The sequence below is a fragment of the Pyxicephalus adspersus genome, chromosome 4 (assembly GCF_032062135.1).
Source record: "Pyxicephalus adspersus chromosome 4, UCB_Pads_2.0, whole genome shotgun sequence".
Taxonomy (NCBI): domain Eukaryota; kingdom Metazoa; phylum Chordata; class Amphibia; order Anura; family Pyxicephalidae; genus Pyxicephalus; species Pyxicephalus adspersus.
The window spans coordinates 30973567-30996253 of NC_092861.1; the positions used below are offsets into that span (position 1 = coordinate 30973567).

A 22687-nucleotide genomic window follows, 5' to 3' on the forward strand; every position below is an offset into this window, starting at 1 on the left:
TAGGATTTGTGACATCTTTTGTATATTACAAAAGTGAAATGACATTGTGTCATGTACACATCAGCATGCCAGCATTGGCTACACATATAAACAGAAGCAAACATTTTGGCAAATTGTATATGTAATATATTTGACACCACTGTTACCTGGGAATCCTAAAGTATAAAAACTAAAGTTTATAACACTTTTTTTTCACAGTTCGAATTCAAACCAAAACCAGTCCAGTAAATAACCATTCTAGTTGATAAGCTTGTTTATACTACAGTGGCCTCCAATGGTGGACAGCTGTTGAAATTGTTTGGGAAGTACAATAAAGTAAAAGGTCAGGCCACATAAACCCCATACTTCAGTAATGGCCACTGGAAGTTTGATACACCTGCTTGGCTCTTTATATCAAGGATTCCAGCAGTAGGATCTTTTACCTGGGGCTCCAGTTTTGTTCCTTCTTGCTAAATCTGCTACATGTGAAGTAGTCTTTATATTGCATTCTCTGTAATGTAAATGAAAAAATAAAAATCCCAATGAGAGTGAGACTCCATTTTAATGGCTTCAGAAAGTGGACAATGTCTCCAGGAGATTTCAGAATTTGCAGCCGTTTTACCTATGTTTTTTTGCTCTTCTTTCTCAGTGTTAGTTCCACTTTGTTTTTATTTTTTTTACTTTTACAAGAGTCTCTTTATGCCCACTTGTTCTCTACAGATGGGTCTCCACTTTGGCTTCATTTTTCACAGTCCTCTTGCACAACAGTGTTGTTATAACATACAGGCTTCTTGCAAAAAATATTCCTGCAATAACTGCAAAGTAACTTCCATATACCAAAAACTGAAGAAAAAAAAGAACACAAAACATGCACCATCATTCTAATGTAAGGTATGTATACACGTTACCCATAAAATCTTTTCCAGGATAAAATGATCCATATGATGTTAAGAGGTACCAAAGATGATCCTGTAATACCAAGGGCTTAACATATAAGAGGTTTGCAGTCTTTTTACATCTGCTTTACTGATTTCTGCAAAACTATATTGTGCAGAATTTTGTGGAGCGTATATAGACCCATTTCTATTGGTGACTGATGTAGTATAAAGGCCAATATTGCTACAATGGACATATATAGTCCTGTTCATTAAAAAAAAACAAAAACAAAAAAAAAATCAAAATATTTACCATAGCCTATTTCCATACATGCAAGTACATTGGAAACGCTGCACATTATTCCAAATCAAAACATGAGGAAAAATGTATCAAATTTGTGTTATACCTTTAAAGAAAGTGAAGAAAAGGGAATATTGGCTGTTCAAAACATAGCAGTGTCCTAATTTTTCTTTACAAACTCAAATATTCACTGAATAAACTGAAAAATGTTTCAAGATTTTGCTTTCCTTTGAATCACTGAACTAATATTTAGTTGTATAAGCACTGTTTCTGAGAACTGTACATCTCTTTTGCAAGGAGTCAACGAACTTCTGGCTCCAGTGAACAGGTATTCCAGCCCGGGATGGATGGATTACATTTCACAATTCTTCTTTATTTCTTGGTTTTGTCTTAAACAGCATTTTTGGTGTCACCCAAAGTTTTGTATTTGATTAAAGTCTTAGGATTGTGCTGGCCGTTCCATATTGTCAATTTTGTTGGTCTGGAACCATCTAACAAACGGACTTTAGCATGTCTTATTTATTTTTAAAATTTGCAGGGGCCTCTTGTCGATAGCTTGGCTTTACAGAAGTGTCTTCTAATTGTAATATTACTCACAGGTAACTTTTGAACTTCTTTGATATTCCTGACACTGATCATTGGCTGGGTCTTTGCCATTTTGCCTGTTCTATCCATTTGAATGGTAGTTTTCTTGAGTTTTTTTCCACACCTTTCAGGTTTTGATTGCCATTTTAAAGCATTTGAGATCACTTTAGCTGAGCAGCCTATCATTTTCTGCACTTCTTTATATGTGTTCCCCTTTCCAACTTTTTAATCAAAGTATGCTGTTCTTCTGAACATTGTCTAGAACAACCCATTTTACACTGACTTTTAGAGATAAATGTGCTGTAACCAGAACATACAACATTTGCGGCCTTCTTTCCTTAAATAAGAGCTGTAATTTACACATGTTCATTCACAGAACTAATGACCTCACTAATTGGTCACAAACTGCAATTTTTGTTTGAACAGCCTAATATTTATTTTTCTTCACTTTCTGTAAAAGAACACAAATGTGTGAAATTTGTATTCATGTTTTGATTTGGAATATAATTTGCAGTGTTCCCAATGCTTTTTCTGTATAGAAATAAAAGCTATTACAAAGATTTTTACCTTTTTCAAACACACTGCTATTTTTCTGAACATAGCTGGATTTACATTCATTCACAGTAGGGCCTTTTTCTGTGTATTTTTACCCATTACTATGACTTGGGGTTGTAAAATGAACAAAAACATGGGCCTATACAAACTGTACAGACAATGTATTCTAAATACTCTTGGAATATGCTATGAAATGATAATTCTCCTTTTGCATTAAAAGTTTCTTTATACCTAAAACTGTTTCTTTGTCAGTCAACCCCAGTATTCTACATGGTTCACTTGTACAATGATCCACTAGGTGGAACTAATAACAATTGAATAAATCATCCATTTTAATGGTTTAATTACCTGAATCTATGACGGTCACAAAAAATTCTATTAGAAATTTTCTTTCATTCTTTATACATGTTTTACAAAATATTATATATTTACTTTATATAAAGGCATGCAGTGTATTGTGTATATAGATTTATGCTCTCTCTATAATGGAGAGAGTAGATCTGGCTTCCATATCTCGCTAACCCCCTACTATACAGCTCTATTGAAAAATGAATCGCTCAGTTCTTACTTAGATATCGGATATCAGATAGTGGTAGGCTGTCCAAGCATATTCTAATATCAAGCATGTTTATCTGGATTGTGGGGGAGCAATGCAAATAGATGATACTGGTGTCTTATCTTATGCAAAACACTAATTTTTAGATCAGATTTTCTAAATTGATTATTAGACTGTTTGTTGACCAGTGGCCAACCGGTGACATTCTAGACTAAATGATATGAAAGCAACCTACATTTGATTCGATGGCTCGTGTATTTTTGGACAGTTTTAGAATCCATATGTTTGCTCCAGATCTTGTTGCCAGTTAGAGAGCTATCTTAGAGGTCTTATGCCACCGTAGGCATGTATACATAATGATACTATCACTTTCTAATAATCAGTGCCCAATTTGTCACCAATTTTTTTAATTTTTACTATGAATACAGCAACAAAAAAAGCACAAAATGTTCTCTTGGTTTATGAACAGAGAACCTCATTGGATTAGCCAACAAGAAATAGGATATTGCTGAACGTTTTTACGCAAGGCCCCTTTAAATATGATTTTTAATTTTATCATAGCACATACTATATTACAGTCTAATCTTTTTTTATTTTAGTCTTTTAATCTATTTTAGAATATGGGTATATTGTTATGTGCATGTATTTGGTTGATTTGCACAGAATTTAGTGGTGTTACCTGTGTGATAATGTCTAGGCCCAGGCCTCTGCTGTCCACTACGATAATAGTCATGATGGTCTGCAGAGCCAATGCAGCAAAAGTATTCATGCCAAACATAAGTGCATAGCGTTCCATGGTCAGGTTTACAGCAATCTGGAACCTATATGTGAACAATTTCATGTTATATTGAATTTTCTTATAAAATACCATGCAGAGCTCCCAGATCAGTACAGTACATTGCCCCAAAACATTAAAACCAGTTAAGTATTAGTAAAGCTGCAGTTATCTAATTTTTTTTCAGTAATGCAGGTAGCCTTTGAATCAAAGTATTACCTACCTGTCTGTAGGTAATCTGTGCTAGGGATGTGGCTGTCAGAGGGAAGGGGAAGAGAGGTTTATTTTTGATGTCAGATGTTTTTGAATAAAATGTTCAGAACTGCATCTGCCACCTTGGAAGTGCAGTTATGACTTTTCTATAATTTCCAATTTGCATTCTAGGTCAGGGTCAGTGTTTCAAATCTATTGAGGCCAGAGAAAGCCAGGTACAGTGTTTACCGGTAGACTTCTGAGAATTAAACTTTTTTTTTTATTACTCCACGAACATATCAATTCCACAATTCCACGAATTGCTGTAAATCGGTGCTTCTCAACCTTTTTATTACAGGGGAACCCTTGAAATATTTTTCAGGTCTTCAGGGAACCTCCTTTATAATTACAATATCCACAGCTCAAATTACATTAGTGTGGTCAGTAGGAAGAATGCTTTCTACATTGCTGGCCAATCAAAGAATGTCACCCTTACAAATAGCCAAAAAGATCACTTAAACTGATCTGTGAGTCACATATTGTCCATTGTTCAAGGAACCCCTAACAATCTCTGGAGCAGAAATACATATTTGTTGGCATGTTAAACAGCTCCCTTGTGTTTTTTCATGTACACGGAGGTCAGTTTTAAGCAATGCAAGTTATGATTTAGGCAAATTATAATATTGCTGAAAAAGGAAAGTTATCATCCTTTAATGAATCAGGACCATGGTATCTCAGAAACTTGTAAGGGTGAATACATATGAATTCCCAGGTAAATTATTATCATTAAACAGGATTTATATAGCACCAACATATTATCCAGCACTACATTAAATAGGAAAAAGTGCATCACTAAGGTAAGCAGTATTACTCACGTGGCAATAGTGATTAGGAGCATGTAGGAGGATTTAAATACCAGGTAGCCAGCATAACACATCCAGATGTTGGTGCTGTAATCCATGAGGAAAAGAGCTCCGGCATTGACAGCTGAGAAGATGGCCAGGGCTAGCTCTCCGGACAGCTCCCAATTCACCTTCACATATCCCACAGACAGGGAGGAGAGAGCGCCTATTATAGAATCAGAAGTTACCATTATCTCAGACTGATAGTCACCATTGTATGGCATTGCACATTTCAATCACCAATTTGTATATAAACCACATTGTACAAATAGAAATGGAACTTTTCTTTAAAACTACTAATATTTTGCAAAGCATATTTAAAAAAAAAAGTAAAATACATTAAAAAAAAAATGAATTAATCTACAAAATGCAGCCTCATTGAATGTACTGACGGTGGTGTTTTTTTGTGATAGAACCCTTCTTTAGCAACATGATCACTTTACTAATGGGTGATATTCAGTAAGTGCCTGCCCAGCAAAAGGTTGACAATACAGCAAGGCAAGAATGCTTGCAGAGGGTACTTACCTGTCTGAAAGGCTTTTCCAGTGCTTACATTCTTACTGTGCATACAGAAAGGTAGTGCAGGTAGTGTTCAGGTGAAGGTATTGCAGAGGTCTGAGGTCACCTCACTACTATTTGTGTGTCATCAACAAGTTTGTTATATCATTTTCTAGTCTCCTGAGGAACATGTTTGTGCCATTTTATGAAGGACCCCACACAATTTTAATACTAAAACAATACTTTAAACCTAAAATTTACAGACTATGTATACCTCATGGAAATTTGTTAAGCATAATTGAACAAGCTCATTTTATTTTTTTAGTGTCTAAAGATAAAGGTAATTATAACCATTTACATAAGGTTGTGTATTGTCATAATCTAAATGAAAAAAATTACATGTGGAATAAATAACTACACCCCTACATTAACTACCTCTTATAAATCTATTAAATTAGCAGGTGTTCCTGGTTAGGTGTCAATGTGAGTGGAACAGCATACCAACTTTGAAGCATGGTGATGGAATGTTGCTTTGGCATCTGGGCACTATTTGAAAAAAGGATCTAATGTAAAACTGTTTAATCATGCTAAAAAAGTCAATAATTTTCCATCATAGCACAGCTGTTATTCTACAATTGTATCTCGTCCCCCCAAAACTCATGAAATATTTTCCCTATTCCTCAAACACATATCTGATATCTAAATGATTTTGTTGGATGATGTTTATCTATCCAATTTTCGTAGCTTTTGGCAACAATATTGCTTTGTCAGATCTGAAGACCACCATGTGATATTTCCAATGTCCATATTTTGTAAATGTTGGACAATGGGAAGATTCATACATTCTTTTCTATTAGGCTTTGGCCAGATAAATCATGAAAAGGTCAAAGAAATAAATCTATTATTTAAAAAACAAATCAAACCAGAAAGGACAGTAATATTTTTGTCACACACTACCATTAACAGAATATATTCCCAGTCTTTTTTTAGTCATCCTAATAATGGAAAAGGCTTGTACCAAAACACGTCTGCCGTGTGATTTAAGTGGAATTTAAAAATAAAAATAAAATGCATTTTGGTAAACATTTTGGGAGACTGGAGTTCTTGTGGAGAGATCATATGAACCATTGCATAAGCTGATTTATATCTGCAAGTTCATGCTTCTGCTGCCCCCTGGGTGACACCATGTTCACTTGTAAACATAAGGGAAAAAATGGAAAATCATGATGTCAGTATGGTGTCACGGGTTGGGGCTGTGGGTACAAGCAGTTTCAAAAGCCGAATATGGGTAGAAATGTGGGTAAAGTCTAAATGTGGTCTGTAAAACCAGACAAATCTTAGTTAAGCAATGTTTCATTTCTAATGGGACAGCAACATAAATACACACTCAAAACAAATGCACCTGGCCCTCAGTGCAAGCATCAGAAAACACCTGGGTGGATGCTGAATAAAACATTAGCTGTAATTTTTGTACTGTGGACATGAGTTATGTGTCTATGCAAAAGGAACGAGCCCATTCAATGCTATATGCCTCAATATGTAAAAGAAAAAAAAAACATTTTCTTAAGGATAATTATAAAGTATTGTTGGGCAAGATGTGGTTATAAAATACCGGTACTAACATTGGCTAAGGTTTTCTATAAACTTCAAGGGTGCTAAAATATTCTCATTGTTACTTCTCTCAGGAATCACTCACAGCCAGTTGGCATATAAGTTCAATAACTCGTCTGAATTTGATTTAAATCAATCTTTGTGATGAATTACAGGAATTCAATGTGCCATCCACTTGTTTAATAAATACAAGTATTCATCACACCCCCATACCATCTGTGATTGTATGGGGGTGCATATGTGCCAATAGCATGGGGGCATCTGTATATATGATAATGCACCATTGATGCAGAGGCTTACATTGGGATTTTAGAGAGACATATGCTTCCATCAAGATGACACCTTTTAGCAGGAACTCCAACTATATTTCAGCAGGACAATGCCACGCCACTTTCTGTACAAAATACAAAAGCATGGCTTCATAGACAGAGTACTTGTACTTTACTTGCCTGCCTGTAATCCATGTCTGTTGCCTATTGAAAATGTCTGCAGCAAGACCAGAATCAGACAAGAGTGACCTCCAGTTACTGTGCAGGACAACTGCAACACTAGAAAACCCCTCCCATAGCATTGTTCAGGTGTTTGCTACCGTCAACTGCCTGTAACTGCTCCCAAAGTCTATCCAAATGTCTAGCACATGAAATATGGCACCCAAAAAAGAGCGACTTCAACACATCCATCCATGTAAACAAGCCTTAAAATAAAATTGTTCAGGTGCTGTCCATTCCATTGTGAGAATAAATAATTACAGGGAGTCATTACTGACCTTTGTATGTGCAGTTGTCATGGAGTAAATTATCCTCAAAGTAAATGTATTATCCTCAACTTGTAAAAGTATCATAATCTATCTTTAGTGTATGTTAGATTACCATAGTGGTGGGATAGCAGCATTTTAAACCATTAAGGCATTATTGCATTGTACAGTGATATCAATCTTAGGCTTAGTTTAGATGGATGTGACATTGCATGTAGTGTATCACCCTTGGGAAATAATTGGGAGGACTAGTTAGCTTTTCATTATCACCTTCTGCTGCTGGCTGTAAATAGGTAAAACTCTGATTCATTAAGAACTAACACAGCAGTTTGGGACAGCCAAGTGACTGGCAAGCCATGAACGCAGCCTGGAAAGAGGGACAACAGTAAGCAGGTTAGTGACCTCCCCAAAATAGGTTTTATTCAGCTGGCTTATGCTACTTAGTACTGTACAGAGTTTGTCCATCATTGTTCCTGGATCTGTCCTGGTGGATCCTCAAACAACTGCAATGCAAGTAAAGAGGAGAGAGCACAGCTGGGTGCCACTTGTTCATCCCCCCCCCCCCTCCTCTACATAGAACAGAACAGCGCAGTATGTACATTCATGCATCTTTCAGTCTTTTGTCATTGGAAAGCATTGTGAAATATCCTTTCCAATGACAATTATTGCGCGTGTGTTTACAGCCTTAGGGTGTGCTTGTGACCGAAAATGTATTGTTTGACTGCTATTTTGATATTGCCAAACTGATTATGCTCCTAAACAGTGGGGTCTGGATAACAATAATAGCAACCCAACATAATTGCAAATGTTTTGGAAGGTATTTAGCTGTTTTCCTGGAGTTCAGCTGTAAGTGGAAATACTCATTGAAGGTAAGTGTGTCCCATGAGCTGTATGTACCACAGACGGGGAACCAATGATTTAGCAGAGGGTGTTTTAGTTTTTTTTTAGCTCTGTCACAGACAGTGCACAGAACAGATTGTAAAACCTGCACAGATTTTAAAGTGGGTGTTTGCAACCATGTAATAATTATTAATCTGAAACTTACATAACATTACAGGACAAATAAAGAATACTAAAAATTGTGTTAATTGAAATAAATGGAAGCCACTCACCTAGAAAGGTAGACACAGCCTCTACTCCTCCATTATATATGGTGGAGTTCTGAGCGGGTTCTACGTGTTCCCATAAAACCTGAACATAGTTCACCACTTGATTGTACCCAGCTGTTGCAAGCGCCCACCACAAAGACCAATAAATGAGCTGAGAAGATGAGTAGCACTCTTTTAAATCTTTGCATAAAAGCCACAATACCTTGCAAAAGTTTGTTTCAATGTCCTTGTTTTCAGGATCTGGGTCTGTCATACTACTTTGCTGTTCTGTACACGTGGCCTCTGTGATATTACTGGTAGGTGTTGAATCTTCAGATGTTCTCCCAGGTGCATCTCCAGTTTCTTTCCGATGGAAAAACATGCTCTGTTTTGGCATTGGGAGCACCATAGAGCACAGAAATGCTACTGATACTGACACTAAGGAAATTACATTAAGGTAAAAGTAAGAAACCCTAGCCAAGGAGACCAGAAGTTGGCCCAGCACAGAGGCAACTGTGAAACCCACAAGGGTTATACTCCGACAGTAGCTGGTGACCCTTTGGTAATGATCTGTATCCACCACACTGTAGATGTAGGAATAATAGGCCACCTCCGTGGCAGTCACCATACCATAGCAAAATTCAAGGCCTTGCATTGCTGGCACTCCACGGGCAAAGAGTAGCAAGATCCAAGAAATTATGTAGCTCAGGCCTTGAAGGATTATGACAGGTTTGTATCTTACATAGTCTGTTAGGACAAAAACTGGGAATAATATTGCCAAGTAACTGTAGGTCCATACTGGGAACACAGAGTTTGTCACCTGTGGAAGGAGCACAAAGACAAGATAATTATCATCATCATGAAAACCAGTAAACATTTGACGCAGAACTGTGATCAGCCTAGGAACATTCTTATATTTACATATTTTTAACAAGTATAAGTGAGGTTTAAAACAAATGATCCAATACTCTTACAGCCACATGCAATTCAACAGAACAATTCATCCTGAAGTTCCAACTTGAAACACTTCACTGTACATCTTGTGAACTTTAAGAATGAATTGTTGTATGATGTCTGTAGCTGCAGAGTGAGGATTGCTTTTCAAACTAATTTAAAGTTTGTGAAGAATATTTAACGATTAGAATATTCATCACTTAGTCACAAATGAAAGTAAACCTGTGTCCATTAATAGGAACACAACATATTTTGCATAATCTGATCAAACTGCAATAGCAATTCCAGGCAAACCCTGTTTTATCTATGAATGCATTGTGAGAAAATGTACCTTCAAAGTTCACAAATAAGGCACTGACATCCAAGCTTTTTCATATTACTTAAGTCCAGCAGCCTTCTAAACTGCAAATGTAAACACACATAAGGTGTTCCTCAATTTTTGGCAACTGAACTAAACTCTACTTTGGGTGCTATACCCACTAGAATTGTGTTTCTGAACAAGGGTTCTGTTGAACCCTTGGATTCCTCCAGAAGTTGCTAGGGGTACCTTGAGCAATGAGCAATTTGTGACTCTCAGGTCAGTTATCTCTGACACCAATGTTCTTTCTGCCTATTTGTAAGGGTGACACTTTTCTCACAACACTAATATACTATGATCTGTGGATATTGATAAAATTGGCAGTGGTTCCCTAAGACCAGAAAGTTATTACAAGGTTTCCTCTATGTTAAAAAGGTTAAGAAAGAGTGCAGTAGAATGTTTTATTATTGCACGTGGAAACGTCTGGTAAAATAATGCACAAGAACATTGGTGAACTAGGTTGCTATTTATTTTTAATGACACTCCAAATGCACCTTGCCAAAGCACTGCACTTAAAAATGCAACATTCATGACTTTTTAAGAGTTGTGGTGCATTTAGCAACCCATTCAAATGAAAGGACTGGCACTAATGCAATGCACACTAACAAAAAATGGCAACAAGTTGTATTTTCAGAAACACAGTACAGAGCCATAGAGGGAAAAGACCCTGAGTGTCTTTCTTAGGATCTCTGAGTGGTTAAATTGTTTAGAATATTTAGATACTTTAATGTTCATACACTTGGTATATGAGCACTTAAAAAAAGATCTATATACAGAAATTGGCATTGTGGTTATATAAACTTTTGGATACCCAGGATACATAGTTAATCTTTTCTGCTATTGTTTTTTGATGTTCCACGTGTTCTAACATTTTCTGTTACTTTCTCCATAAAATTCAATAAATTAAAAAGCACTGAGCACTGAAATCTAATCAGCATCCCCAAGTTATGGAACAACCTATCAATTTGTGTTACTCTTTAGCATTTACCTGAAATTGAAGAGTCATGTATTGATACTTGCAGCTAGAGAACTGGAATGAAGAAACTTTGATGTGGTATGTTGTAGGTAGGTATATGAATGTCAATGTGTACCTTAGGGGGTAAGTTAGTGAATATGAAGTGAATATATATATTCGAAAGATCGAAGGTTGAAAAGGTTAATCATCTAAATATATTCAGGCAAAAATGGCTCATTTAATAAAGCAGAAATACATCCTACAGTGCTTTAGGGCTCATTTACACCACTCAGCCGCAGTGTGTAGCTGTACTGAAATGCCATCTACTATGGTACCCCAATATGCTTTGAAACGTACAGTAACATGCAGCTTACGTCTGGCTTTTGTATCAATCTGGTGCATAAAAATGCACCACAATAGGCTTGAGTAACATAAATAGACCACTACACATTCATATTAACACCAATTCATGGGCATACTAGGTGGAAGCTAATTACCCAGCAGTATAGTTTGGGTTATGTAAACATGCAGTCTGGGTCCTAATACTGTAAAATATTAGTAGTACTAAGACAGCTCGTACATTATCAATTTCAGGGAAGTTCAGCTAACTAATCATTTATAAACCGGCTGTGCTAGCTACTTCTTTATCTACAAAACCATTTAACAACTGTGATACACTTTGCACTGATAAACTGTTGAACCAAGGATTCCCCACTAAAGTACAATGTTACAGCTTTTAATAAGTAATTTCCTATGAATTGGCTTTCCAGAACATCCTACAAAAATAGAAAAGGACAGTGCTGAGATATTTATATATAACCTACATAGCTAAATTAAAGGAAAATTACCTTCTATTTATGGTAAGAACTGATTAACTATTTATCTAACTTAGGCCACAAACAGATTATGAAACTTGATGGACCTGAATGTTTAGATATAGGATTGCTATAAACCAGGTATTAATTTAGATGATGCAATGAAGGTAGTGGCTTCGGAAGGAGAAAGGGAGAACGGTGCTAACTGGCATCTGCATCAGTCTGCAATTAAAGGGCAGATACACTCACTGAATATTTTAAACTATGACAACTACTAACTTATGTAGCACTTTTATTTATGTGTTATCAGTCTTTCTTGACCTTTTTTTACATAGGGAACCCTTGATGTTACTTTCAGGTCTTCAGGTAACCCCTTCTATAAGGGCTATTGGAGCCATATAGAGGTTTTTTTTAACCAGAGTAACAATGTAACAGTGTAATATTGTAATACCCAAATTATGTTGTTTTCCTAATACAATATTTGTTGCAATGTAATCCTTTAAAGATCTATTTACTAAAACCCATAAAGGTACCCAGTAAAATTTCCTGTATTTTGGCAGAACAATGTAAATTCATCAAGGTATGTTGATTTCTCTGAACTCTGCCTTTGTACATACAATTGCTTTGCACAACAGATGAGAGAATGCTATTGTTTTATGCTATTGACTATTTCATGCTGGGCAGAGTTAAGTAAAGGATGATAGATTATCCTAAATGAATGCTGAATAACGGATCTATTGTGTGCAGAAAACATTATTCCTCTCTCTGACCCAGGGTGGCCATATACAGACAATTGAAGTAATCTGAAAAGCATGAACACTGCTTATAACAGTGATGGGATAATTGCAAAATTTCTGTATATTGTACATGTCTGTTTTGGATATGATGGAAAAACTCTGCACAACTACTTTCTCATCTGAAGGAAAAGATATAGGATGAAAAAATTGTCTACTATATTTGTCACATACAATTGTTGGCTGATTTAGGCTTACCAGCCCAACTTCAGGTATGAGTCACACAATAATGCAGCTCTGTAATCAATAATACATCGTAAAATGTATTTTTAAAATGCAAGCAGTGCAAATCTCCGTACAGACAATAGATTTGCTTTGCCCAGAATTGTGCTAGTACAGTTGTCCCCCAACACCATATATCGATTCACCAACTAACACAATTGAGCAATGTTGTTATTACTGATGGAGAGGATACAGCTGGTTCTCCCACCGCTCTACATAGAACAGAACAGACGGCTCAGCAATAGTTCAAAACTTGTGACCCGAAACAGTCACCAAGGATATTTCCAAAAACAGTTACTGGGCTTCTGTACTTGGCTTAGGTATTTGAATTTGACTTGGTAAAAACATATGTAGTCAGTGTACAGTCTGTACAGCAGAGCTTGGAGAAGAAGAGGAAGAAGAAACAAAAAGAAACATGTCAGGTGTGCCGCAGTCCAAGAGGCCAATAACTGTGCTGCTTCTCCTTTCAACGTCCAGTCATTGGGTGGTGATGGAAGGATAATATATGTGAATGTGAAATTTAAGTAGAGAAAAATGTGGTATGTGGCAGATCTTTGCAAGTAAAGCAACTCTTAAAATCATTAAAGGGTCATAGTTAGAACTTATTTAGGATACCTGAAACCTTGAAGTCCCTTTGAGTTTGTGGACATTTAGTGCAGAATCCTTGTGCAGTTTGTTAGGATTAATTTAAAGTTATACATAGAACATTATCATATTTCATACCGGTTGAATGCACCTAATGTTGTTTTTTGGATTTAACCTTACATACCTGTTCCAGTGTCAGGTTGTGTTCTGGTCCTGTCAGGTAAGGTGTCAGGAAGGGTTCAGAAGGCCGCATGTTGGTAAAGAATCCATAGATGCAGAGGAGGGTAGTAGGGTATATCCACCCAGCATGTGCCTGTTTGCTACATAATCCCATGACAGACTCCTGATAATCCTGGCTGCTTCAGGCCTTTCCCCCACTCTCAGTGCTGAGAAATCTGCTCTGTGCTGAAGGTGTAGCACTTTGAGGAGGGTAAAGTACACTGTCAGACATCACATGGGAGGAGCAGGGATACACACAAAGCATTCAGACTTTAAAAAGTTTTTAAGCCTCTAGCAAACAATGATTTAAGATTTTGGATAGCAATTAAAAAAGTTGTTAATGTTGTATGACCAAGCAAATCTAAAATTGAAAAAAACAGACTTATGTACGAAACCTATACAATTACTATATTTATATATAAAAATTGCTTATATCTACCAACAGGAAATCTTGTAATTTTTATTAAAAAAAAAAGGACAGTCATGAGGCATATTTTTTCCTGGGAGGAAGGAAACTCTTTATACTACACTGTACCTAAAGCAAATTTAAAGGTCAAAGGGTTTTTTTTCAGTAGGTAAGGTTTGGAAATCCTGTTGGGTGGCAGACATTCTTAACTAGGGTTCTTCCAAAGGTTGCTAAGAGTTTCATGAATTGCAGCTCCATGCCATTTAATGAATTCTACTTAGTTTTGGAGCCAACACCACTTGGTAGAGCTTAGTGCATGACTTTATGGATATTTTTTTGCCACCTTTGCAAGAAGGGCATTCGTTTTACTGGTCACCAATTTAGGAGGCTTTTTCCCACTGACCCTCCTGGGGTCTGAGACATCTGATATTTTATTTAGATGTGGATTAGCCAATAATTCCTGGACTTTTGTCAACAAAGTTGAGTATTGTTTGTGATATTTTTTATTTACAGTTAATTGTTCGCTCACCCTTTCACCTCCTTGTTGTTTTGAATGCACTAATAAGGCTACAATCACCTTGATCACATAAAACATTTTCAGAGATAAAGCAATGGTTGAAACTGGATATGTTTTTAAAAAAAGGAATTATGCAGAAATGTTGCTTCTTGAAAATATTCCAGACCTGTTAAAACATACCTCAGAAAATTCCACTAAAAGCTAATATATATTGTGGCTATTACACAGGCAGATTTTCACTTCTGATCTGACTTCTGATTGTTTAAAATGATTGCATCAGAATGAAAATTCAGTCGCCATCCCATTGTAAGACAACAATTTGTGAGGTCTGGTCGATTGTTGATAGTTTAGATGGTTGGTAAATATTTATTGAAAGTTGAATCATGTGCACGAACAATCAAGTCCATCCAAATAGAATTCTAATATTTAAATGAACATCATGGTAACTTGTAATGGGGGCATTGCTACAATTGTAACCAATTCCCCACATTCCGTATTTGCTGTTCTAACTACACATTAATAGATAATCCATAAAAAAGCTGACGATGGGGGTTGTAGTTACATGAGCAGTGTTCCAGTGTTTGCTGTTCCTGCTATGTCGTCTCCCACTACTCATGCCTTAAAGCAGAATTACCCACCACTTTTTTAAAATCTCAAATAAAAGCTTGGGCTAAAAATGTTCAAAAAATGTTTTTAAATCTTCAGTCAAACATACCTATAATAATTTTTGCACTGTTTACATTTTGGGCACTAGCCTGTGCACTGTGAATGTTACATTTATGGCAAGCTTCCAATGGTAACTGTCACAATACTAGTGTGTTTATGGCAGCTCTCAAATGAAATGTAAAGCCCTCAAATGGGTTGTTCCATGTGCAGCATCATGGCAACTGTAAATCTAAATAAAGGTCTAAGATGGCTAAGATCCAGGAAAAATTAGAGCTATTACTTTTCAAACAAGAGTTCCAAAACAAGTCTATCAAACCATAAATCTTGTAAAATGTCTATGGAAACTTGTGAAAACCACATGATGTTCATGCTATTATTCTGATAATTACAAAATTAAAACCAACCACATCAACCTGACTATGCCTGACACTCAATAGCACATAGAGTATATTCCAAACACTGTATCTCTGACCTGCATTAATAGAAGTAACCATTTTTTATATCAGAGATAAGAATTTAACATTGTATATCTATAAAAGAAATGTTATGAAGCTATATAGTTTATATTTTATTGCAATAGAACAATGAATTACATTTTTTAAATCACTCAACAGAAATGTTTTTTCACTTGTAACACAAATGTCCTCTCAATGTTCTATAATGATAAAACATTTGAGGGGGGTGAATACTATTATAGAAGCTTTGTTTATTCGTGAAAGGCATCACGTTTTATATGAGGCATCTTTGCATTATCTGTATTCTTGGGAAGAATTCTAGGGAGATGTAGAAGACAAATAAAGAAAGAATGGAATGTAGAAAAGAATGGAGGGATAGTGGTAGAAGAGAAAGCTGATTGGAGAAACCAAAATAAAATGGGTACTTTGGGCAATTTTTCAAGCAAAATAATTTTCCCAAAAGTTTGCAAAATTCTCCCTGTCATTCTTGGTCCTGTACTACTGATTTTTGGTTGGTGCTGGAAGGATTCACAGACTGTATGCAATAATACTGAGCAACTGAAGCATGTAGAACAAAATCACAAGCTCAATTTTAGGTTGGCTTTCAATGGGATTTAGGTGATAGGTTTGTTAGGAGTAGGAAGGGGAAGAGTTAATTACCAGAATTTTAATTTCAGTATTTCTTTATTAAAGACCACAGAATAAACATTTACAAACAAGACAGAGTAATCAGTGAATACATATTGTATTAAATACAAACATGTATTGTAAAATAATATATCACTGTATCAGAAAAAGAACTGGTTAGTACAGTTTTCAATAATAGAAAACAAAAACAAAGAGAAATTAAATAATATAAAGAAAGAATAGGTGATCAGTGAGCAGGTGAGGGCAGAGATGGGAAGTAACATAATTTTAGATGTGCCGGGTATGACAACAACCAATTAATTTTAATAGAAGATACAGTTATTATGCAGATAAGATTGCTTACTGCAGAAGGGACATTGCCTGTACCTATCTGGAACAAAAACCTAATATTATTATTAATGTTATTATTTATAAACAGGATTTATGTAGCTCCAACATATTACGCAGCGCTGTACATCAAATAGGGGTTGCAAATGACAGACAGATACAGACAGTGACACAGGAGGAGAGGACCCTGCCCCAAAGAGCTTACAATCTAGTTTTCATTCTTCAAAGAACAGTGTCAGCAAGTACATAAAATACCTGCTGATCTTCCCAGAAGTGTTGTGTTTTTCTAACTTCCTTTGGGATGTAATGGAAGCACTAACAATGCTAACTTGTGTCCCAGCTATGAAAGTATAAATTCCTACCATCCCACCTTGGAAATGAGATAGTAAGAAAAAGAAATGTGTGCAGCCTGGGGTGACAACGCTGGCATTGCATAGATAAAGTGCACTGAGCGAGTGTTGTCACCCTAGTGCAGGCTAAATCTGGCCCTCAAGGTCCTTTTTTTGCCCCCCCAAAGAATTCTGAAAATGGACTACATCTTGCCCGCCCACGTTACTACCTCACATCATCATTTTCAATATGCAATGCATAGACATTATTCCTGTCCCCCCATGATCACATGGTGCCTGACTACTAGGGGCATTGTGTTTGTTTCAGTCCATTAGAGACTGCATAGTGTAATATTGAGTGTCAGACAAACTTGTGATGTGAGAGGATGAACAACACACAGCCTGCATAGATAGATAGAAATTAGTCTTTTCAACCCTAAAGTTTGTGTAGAGGGGTTTGTTTTTGTTAGTTATGGATGAAGTAGTAAGCTTCCTCAATTTGTTCAATAAATTGCAAGTTTGGCCCCCGACTTGGTCTAAGTTTTGAATTTCGGCCCTCTGTGTAATTGAGTTTGACACCCCTGCCCTGGTGTGTTAGTGGCAGAATCAGCTGCCAAGTTATCTGAAAAAAAAAAATAACCAAGGACGCCATGACGGCTATGGGCTGGTAAGCTGCAATATATTAGACCTTGGGTTTACAATGTAGCTTAATCCTTTTTTTTTTTTTTTTTTTACCTTTTACTTGACACATTATTTCCTATTCACTCAGGTTGTCATGTTAGTATTACAAGGTTCATTACTACAGTGTGGTTTTTCCAACATAATTAATATTATTATTACACAGTATTTATATAGCACCTACATATCATGCAGCGCTGTACAAAGTCCATAGTCCTGTCACTAATTGTCACTAAGGGGCTCAACATTGATATATCACAGAAGGTGCAAAATTTTTGTGCACTTTGTAGAAGTTTATTATGGACATTTATTACTTCATTCAGGCATTTTATTAGGTTTATGATTTTTGTGTAAATACACATTCTAGTAATGCTTGTGTTGCATATTTTACACAATATTCCTCTCGGTAAAGACACACTGACAATCCCTCACACAGTTCAGCACGCGCCCTTTACAGGCTGAACGCTTACACTGCGCATGCGCCGATATAAATGACCTCTGCGCGTGCGTGGAAGCAATGTTTCCTGTATCCATAGTAACCAGAGAACGTTCCGTCAGTCGGCGAGATGAGGCTGAAGAGGTTTTTGCTCCGGTATTATCCGCCAGGTGGGTACGGAAGGGAAATATGAGGTGCTGGGGCTTGGAAGGAAACGTCTTTTGGTTAATAAAACTGCTATATGTGCAATTTTCTGAATGCCCAGATGGAGTTCCAAAAAAAAAAAGTGGAACTGAACGATGCCATTGATGAGTGTAAAGGGTTAAACATAAAAAGGAATACTTTGTTGCTATTGTTATTTATTGTTATACAGTATATATTTAGTTTAATACTTAAAAATGGTACATTTTAAATCCAATCAAAAGCCCTGCGACTTTGCCGCAGCGCGCCGCCATCTTTATTTCTTCTTATGCCTAGCGACAATCTTGAGCCACTATGATTGGCTGTGCCAGAGTACAATTATCCATGGCACATGCAAGGGAAGCCAGGACTGCTAGGTATCCCTGGCAACCAAAGCGGATGCTGCACATGTGCAGTTCAGCTTTTTCGCATGTCGCTGGCACATACCAGGCAGGTAAGTCGGGCTATCACAGAAGAGACATCGCCTGCCCCTTACTGTAATAACCATCTGCCTGATATTTAGTTTCACTTTAAATTCTTAGAAGCAGAGTTGTACTAATTGTAGCGGGGCGGCCATGGTGGGCCCAGGGCTCTTATCCATTTATTAACCCTCCATCAATTTATTGGTATCATATATAGGAGTCAGTGCATACACCTATCTGTGTTCTGTTTTTGATTTGGCACTAAAACAATTCTGCAAGGTTTGGATTTGCATCCCATGCAACAATAAAGTGACCACACATGCAGAACACTGTGATAGGTATGGGTATGAGCGACCACAAACCAATGCTTTAAAATAGTCTATTACAATAGTGAACAATGCAGGACACATGGGCACTATGGTTCCATACTTTGCAATCAGTGAATATTGCAGATGTTTGGTCAGTTAGAAGCGGTTGTAATTAATCGGGAGCACATGAAATTAATCAAATATTGGATGTTTTGTGATTTTATTCAGTTTGATCAGTCACACAGATTGATGTATTATCACATCAATAGGAGTGTGACCAGTGTTAGTCTGAAGATTAATAAATATGGTGGCGGCAGTTATATTATTATTATATTCATACCTTATTTATATAGCGCCAACATATTACGCAGAGCTGTACAAAGGCCATAGTCATATCACTAGCTGTCGCTCAAAGGACTATGTCCCTACCATAGTCATATCTTAATGTCTGGTAATGTTTATGTATGTTAATCTTTAATACAATCTGAGGTCAATTTTTTGGGGGGAAGCCAAGTATCCCAACTGCATGTTTTTTTGGAATGTGGGAGGAAACCCATGCAAACACAGGGAGAACCTGCAAACTCCATGCAGATAGTGTCCTGGCTGAGATTCGAACTGGGATCTAGCGCTGCAAAGGCCGGAGTGCTAACCAGAGACACCATGCTGCCGCACTCCCTATACCTGAAAGCAATACTTTCAGGGAGTGTGCGGTTTTTAAGTGAATAGTTACTTAGCTTGGTAAGTGAGATGAAAGTGTGTTAACTTTAGTCATCCAATCATATGTAGGAAAAAACTTTTTATTGTGTCTTTTTTTTACTGCCACAATAAAACACAGCATCATCCTGTTTACTCAGCATTACATTTCTGTCACTGGAAATTATCTTTCTTGGCAGATTGAAGGTAAGGGACCCCAGTGCACTTGCTAGATTTTAGCCTAAAGGGGTTCACAATCATTTGGCTCAGGCAATTATTATCTAGGGTGTGCACATAGCCTAAATTGGAACTATAGTTTAAAAATAAAATATTTAACAGACAGGTTACTGCAGAAGGAACAGACAATGTCCCTTTTGTAATAAAACAAACTTACCTATCTGTTTGCAGTCCTTTCCATAATGTACACTGAGCTGCGCATGTGTACGATCCTGGGATATCTAGCTGCCAGGAATGATTAATCGTCATTCCAGCCTGGTCAATCAAGATGGCCAAAATACTAAACCCAGAACTAGAGTGGGTGAAGATGCCTGCGCCTGTGATGGAGCGAGGAGAGGTGAGTGTACTTAAAAAAATTGCAGACAGACAGGTAAGTTTTTTTTATTGCCAATGGGACATTGTCTGTCCGCTTGCTATTTTTTATTTTTGAAGTTTAGTACTGCACTAACTTTGCTAAGAGCAATGCACTATAATGCAGGTGTGCTGCAACTTCCTTTATATGTGCATTGGGGTGCAATTAGAAATTCCAACTTACCGCAAGATAAATGAAAGTTTTTAGGAAAAAATATATACAATATAAAGTATGGTGGTAGCATGACTGATATTGTGGTCCCTTTTTGCATGATTGGGTTCTGTTGCCTGTGACTGCTGCTGCCAGCAAATGGCTAGAGATGCAGTAGGAAAAAAGAAATAAATTGAAGTGGGTGAGAATGCAAAGGAAACAGATGAATAGGATCACTGCAAAAGCTCGATCTGTGTGCCCATTGGTGGCCAAAATATAATAGAATGCTAACCAGCTTCCCTGTTTGTGGTGAGTAGTCATGGGGAGTTAGATGCCGAGACCTCTTCACTAGAGTCCCCTATATGTGTATAAAACACGGGAGCCTAAGGAATATTACTATAGCAATAGCAAAGCATGCAATAGCTAATGGGCACAAGGGGCTCAGGATGTGGGCTCTGTAATGTTTTTGCTGTGGGACCCAATTACAGATAGTTATACCCCTAGATAAACCCATTAGCATGCAAAAATTTTGACTGTGCACATATGGTTTAATTAACCCTTTAGCATAAATACAACCAGATTGCTTGTTTGTGATGGCCAATTGCAGATCAGAAACATATTCTTGTCTATGATGCACACAGGCAAAGAGCAGAAGTGACTTCATTTATCGAGGACATATGCTCTCTGCTGATTAATCACCAAAGTCTGTTGTTTTTGAACAGCTCATTCCTCGACAGCATGAAATCACAGAATAGTTTATACAATGCAAACATTTCATGTAGAAATGTTGAATAATGAACGATACATTTTTTTCCAGGGATCATTTTGGAGTATGAAAAAGGAGGAGAGCTGAAGACCAAGTCCATTGATTTACTGGAACTTTCTCCTAGGTAAGTCTTTATTTTGCTTTAGTCCAAACCTTTGTTAAGGTTTATTCTTGTTCAGCACTATGGTCTGGGGTAAAAATGTGCATTTGTAAGCAAATCAAATGAGATCTCCCCAGACTATTATTATTTGTCAGTATTGCTGCCATGGGAGCACAAAGCCTGTCAAGTAAGTTCCATTTTCAAACTTCTCACTTACCTTTCTAAATGTTCCTCTTTTCAATATGTACTTGTTGGAGCATAAAAAAGCAGTTCTAATAACAAACAATAAAGGGAAACGATAATAGTATTAACATTAGGAACATGGTTTCTGAAAAAAAAAACAGCTATAATCTACAGGGCATCATACCCGGTGCCTACAGAACCCAACAGTCAAGGCCCAAAACATGATTTACAATGTGGTAAAAGGCATCCTAAGGCACAATTTGTATAACAACTACATAAGTACAGTTTACATTATCATATATCATGCAGAGATATCCAACTAAGCCCCTGATAGGGCTGAGCTGTATGATGTTCAAAAGGGTCCAAGGATTAAATGGAGCAGAACAGGCTAAATGGGAAGTGAAAAAGTTAGATGGAAGCTGGGAGTTGGGTACCTCATCCTCTTCATCAGTTCAGAATTCCAGATGACCTTCACAGCCATGCACATGGGGCAGCATAGATGATCATAAAAGACTGATGTATGTCCAGGGGCATGTAATACAAAACACAGGCTTTCCAAATTTTGTTGAACCTATTGATAAAATAAATGAAAATTGCAGACAATTTTTCAGACACTGTATTAAATTTTCAGGGCTGGATAATATGTTGGTGATACATAAGTACAGTTTATTATTAATATTAATAATAATATTAATAATACCATGACATTTTGCATTTGAATTTGGGTAATTGTAGGCAACACAGAACTCCATACCCTCATCTGTACCTGCTTAGTAGCTGTAAAAATAAACAATAGTAACCATAATTATTTGGTTGTAATGCTACTGGCTTATTGTTTAGAAGAGCTACCTCCTGACCTTCCTCATTGCTTTTTGCCAGAGGTTATATAATTTCGTGTTTCTTTTTTCTATTGCTGCAAGTTGTTTTCCTTGTCTTGTGCAAAACCATTGTGGTTAAGTTCACACAATGGGCCTAATTTATTAAAACTCTGCAAGACTGCAGAAAATAGTCTATCGTGGGATAGAAGACAAAATAATATTTGTACTTATTTCTTTATTAAAAACTTTTCATGATTAAGAGGTACAGTACCTCTGTGAAAAAGTGCCTTATATCCTTCTCCTTGATCTTTCCTCTGCTTTTGACACTGTTGATCATCCCCTTCTAATACAAATCATGCACTCCATTGGTATCAGTGACACTGCTCTCTCTTGGTTTGCTTCCTATCTGTCTGACCGCTCCTTTCAAGTTTCTTTCAATGGTA

The 22687-nt window shown here is 36.8% G+C and overlaps 2 protein-coding genes across 2 annotated transcripts in view; one reads left to right on the plus strand and one right to left on the minus strand.

The window, feature by feature from the left end:
- SLC19A3 (solute carrier family 19 member 3) lies at nt 1-13721 on the minus strand. The gene is made up of 5 exons (XM_072407715.1): nt 13539-13721; nt 8696-9491; nt 4694-4886; nt 3531-3672; nt 1-822 (listed from the first exon to the last, which is right to left on the minus strand). Exons 1-5 carry the CDS (start codon nt 13686-13688, stop codon nt 694-696), a joined length of 1410 nt encoding a protein of 469 aa, XP_072263816.1. The 5' UTR covers nt 13689-13721; the 3' UTR covers nt 1-693.
- Nucleotides 13722-17957: 4236 nt separating this feature from the next.
- The window catches only part of DAW1 (dynein assembly factor with WD repeats 1), a 30686-nt gene continuing 25956 nt past the window's right edge, over nt 17958-22687 (plus strand). The window contains exons 1-2 of the mRNA XM_072410104.1: nt 17958-18205; nt 21195-21267. Of these exons, the coding sequence (XP_072266205.1) occupies nt 18166-18205; nt 21195-21267 (113 nt within the window). The 5' untranslated portion in view covers nt 17958-18165. The remainder of the gene's footprint in view (nt 18206-21194; nt 21268-22687) is intronic.

What these genes read in the sequence shown, in the direction of transcription:
- SLC19A3 (XM_072407715.1), bottom strand. Translation starts at nt 13,688, where the DNA reads ATGGGATTATGTAGCAAACAGGCACATGCTGGGTGGATATACCCTACT. An exon ending in GGCTGTGTCTACCTTTCTAG is followed by an intron (nt 4,887 to 8,695) that starts GTGAGTGGCTTC and finishes ATTCTATAATAG; the next exon opens with GCGCTCTCTCCTCCCTGTCT. An exon ending in CTCCTAATCACTATTGCCAC is followed by an intron (nt 3,673 to 4,693) that starts GTGAGTAATACT and finishes GTTCACATATAG; the next exon opens with GTTCCAGATTGCTGTAAACC.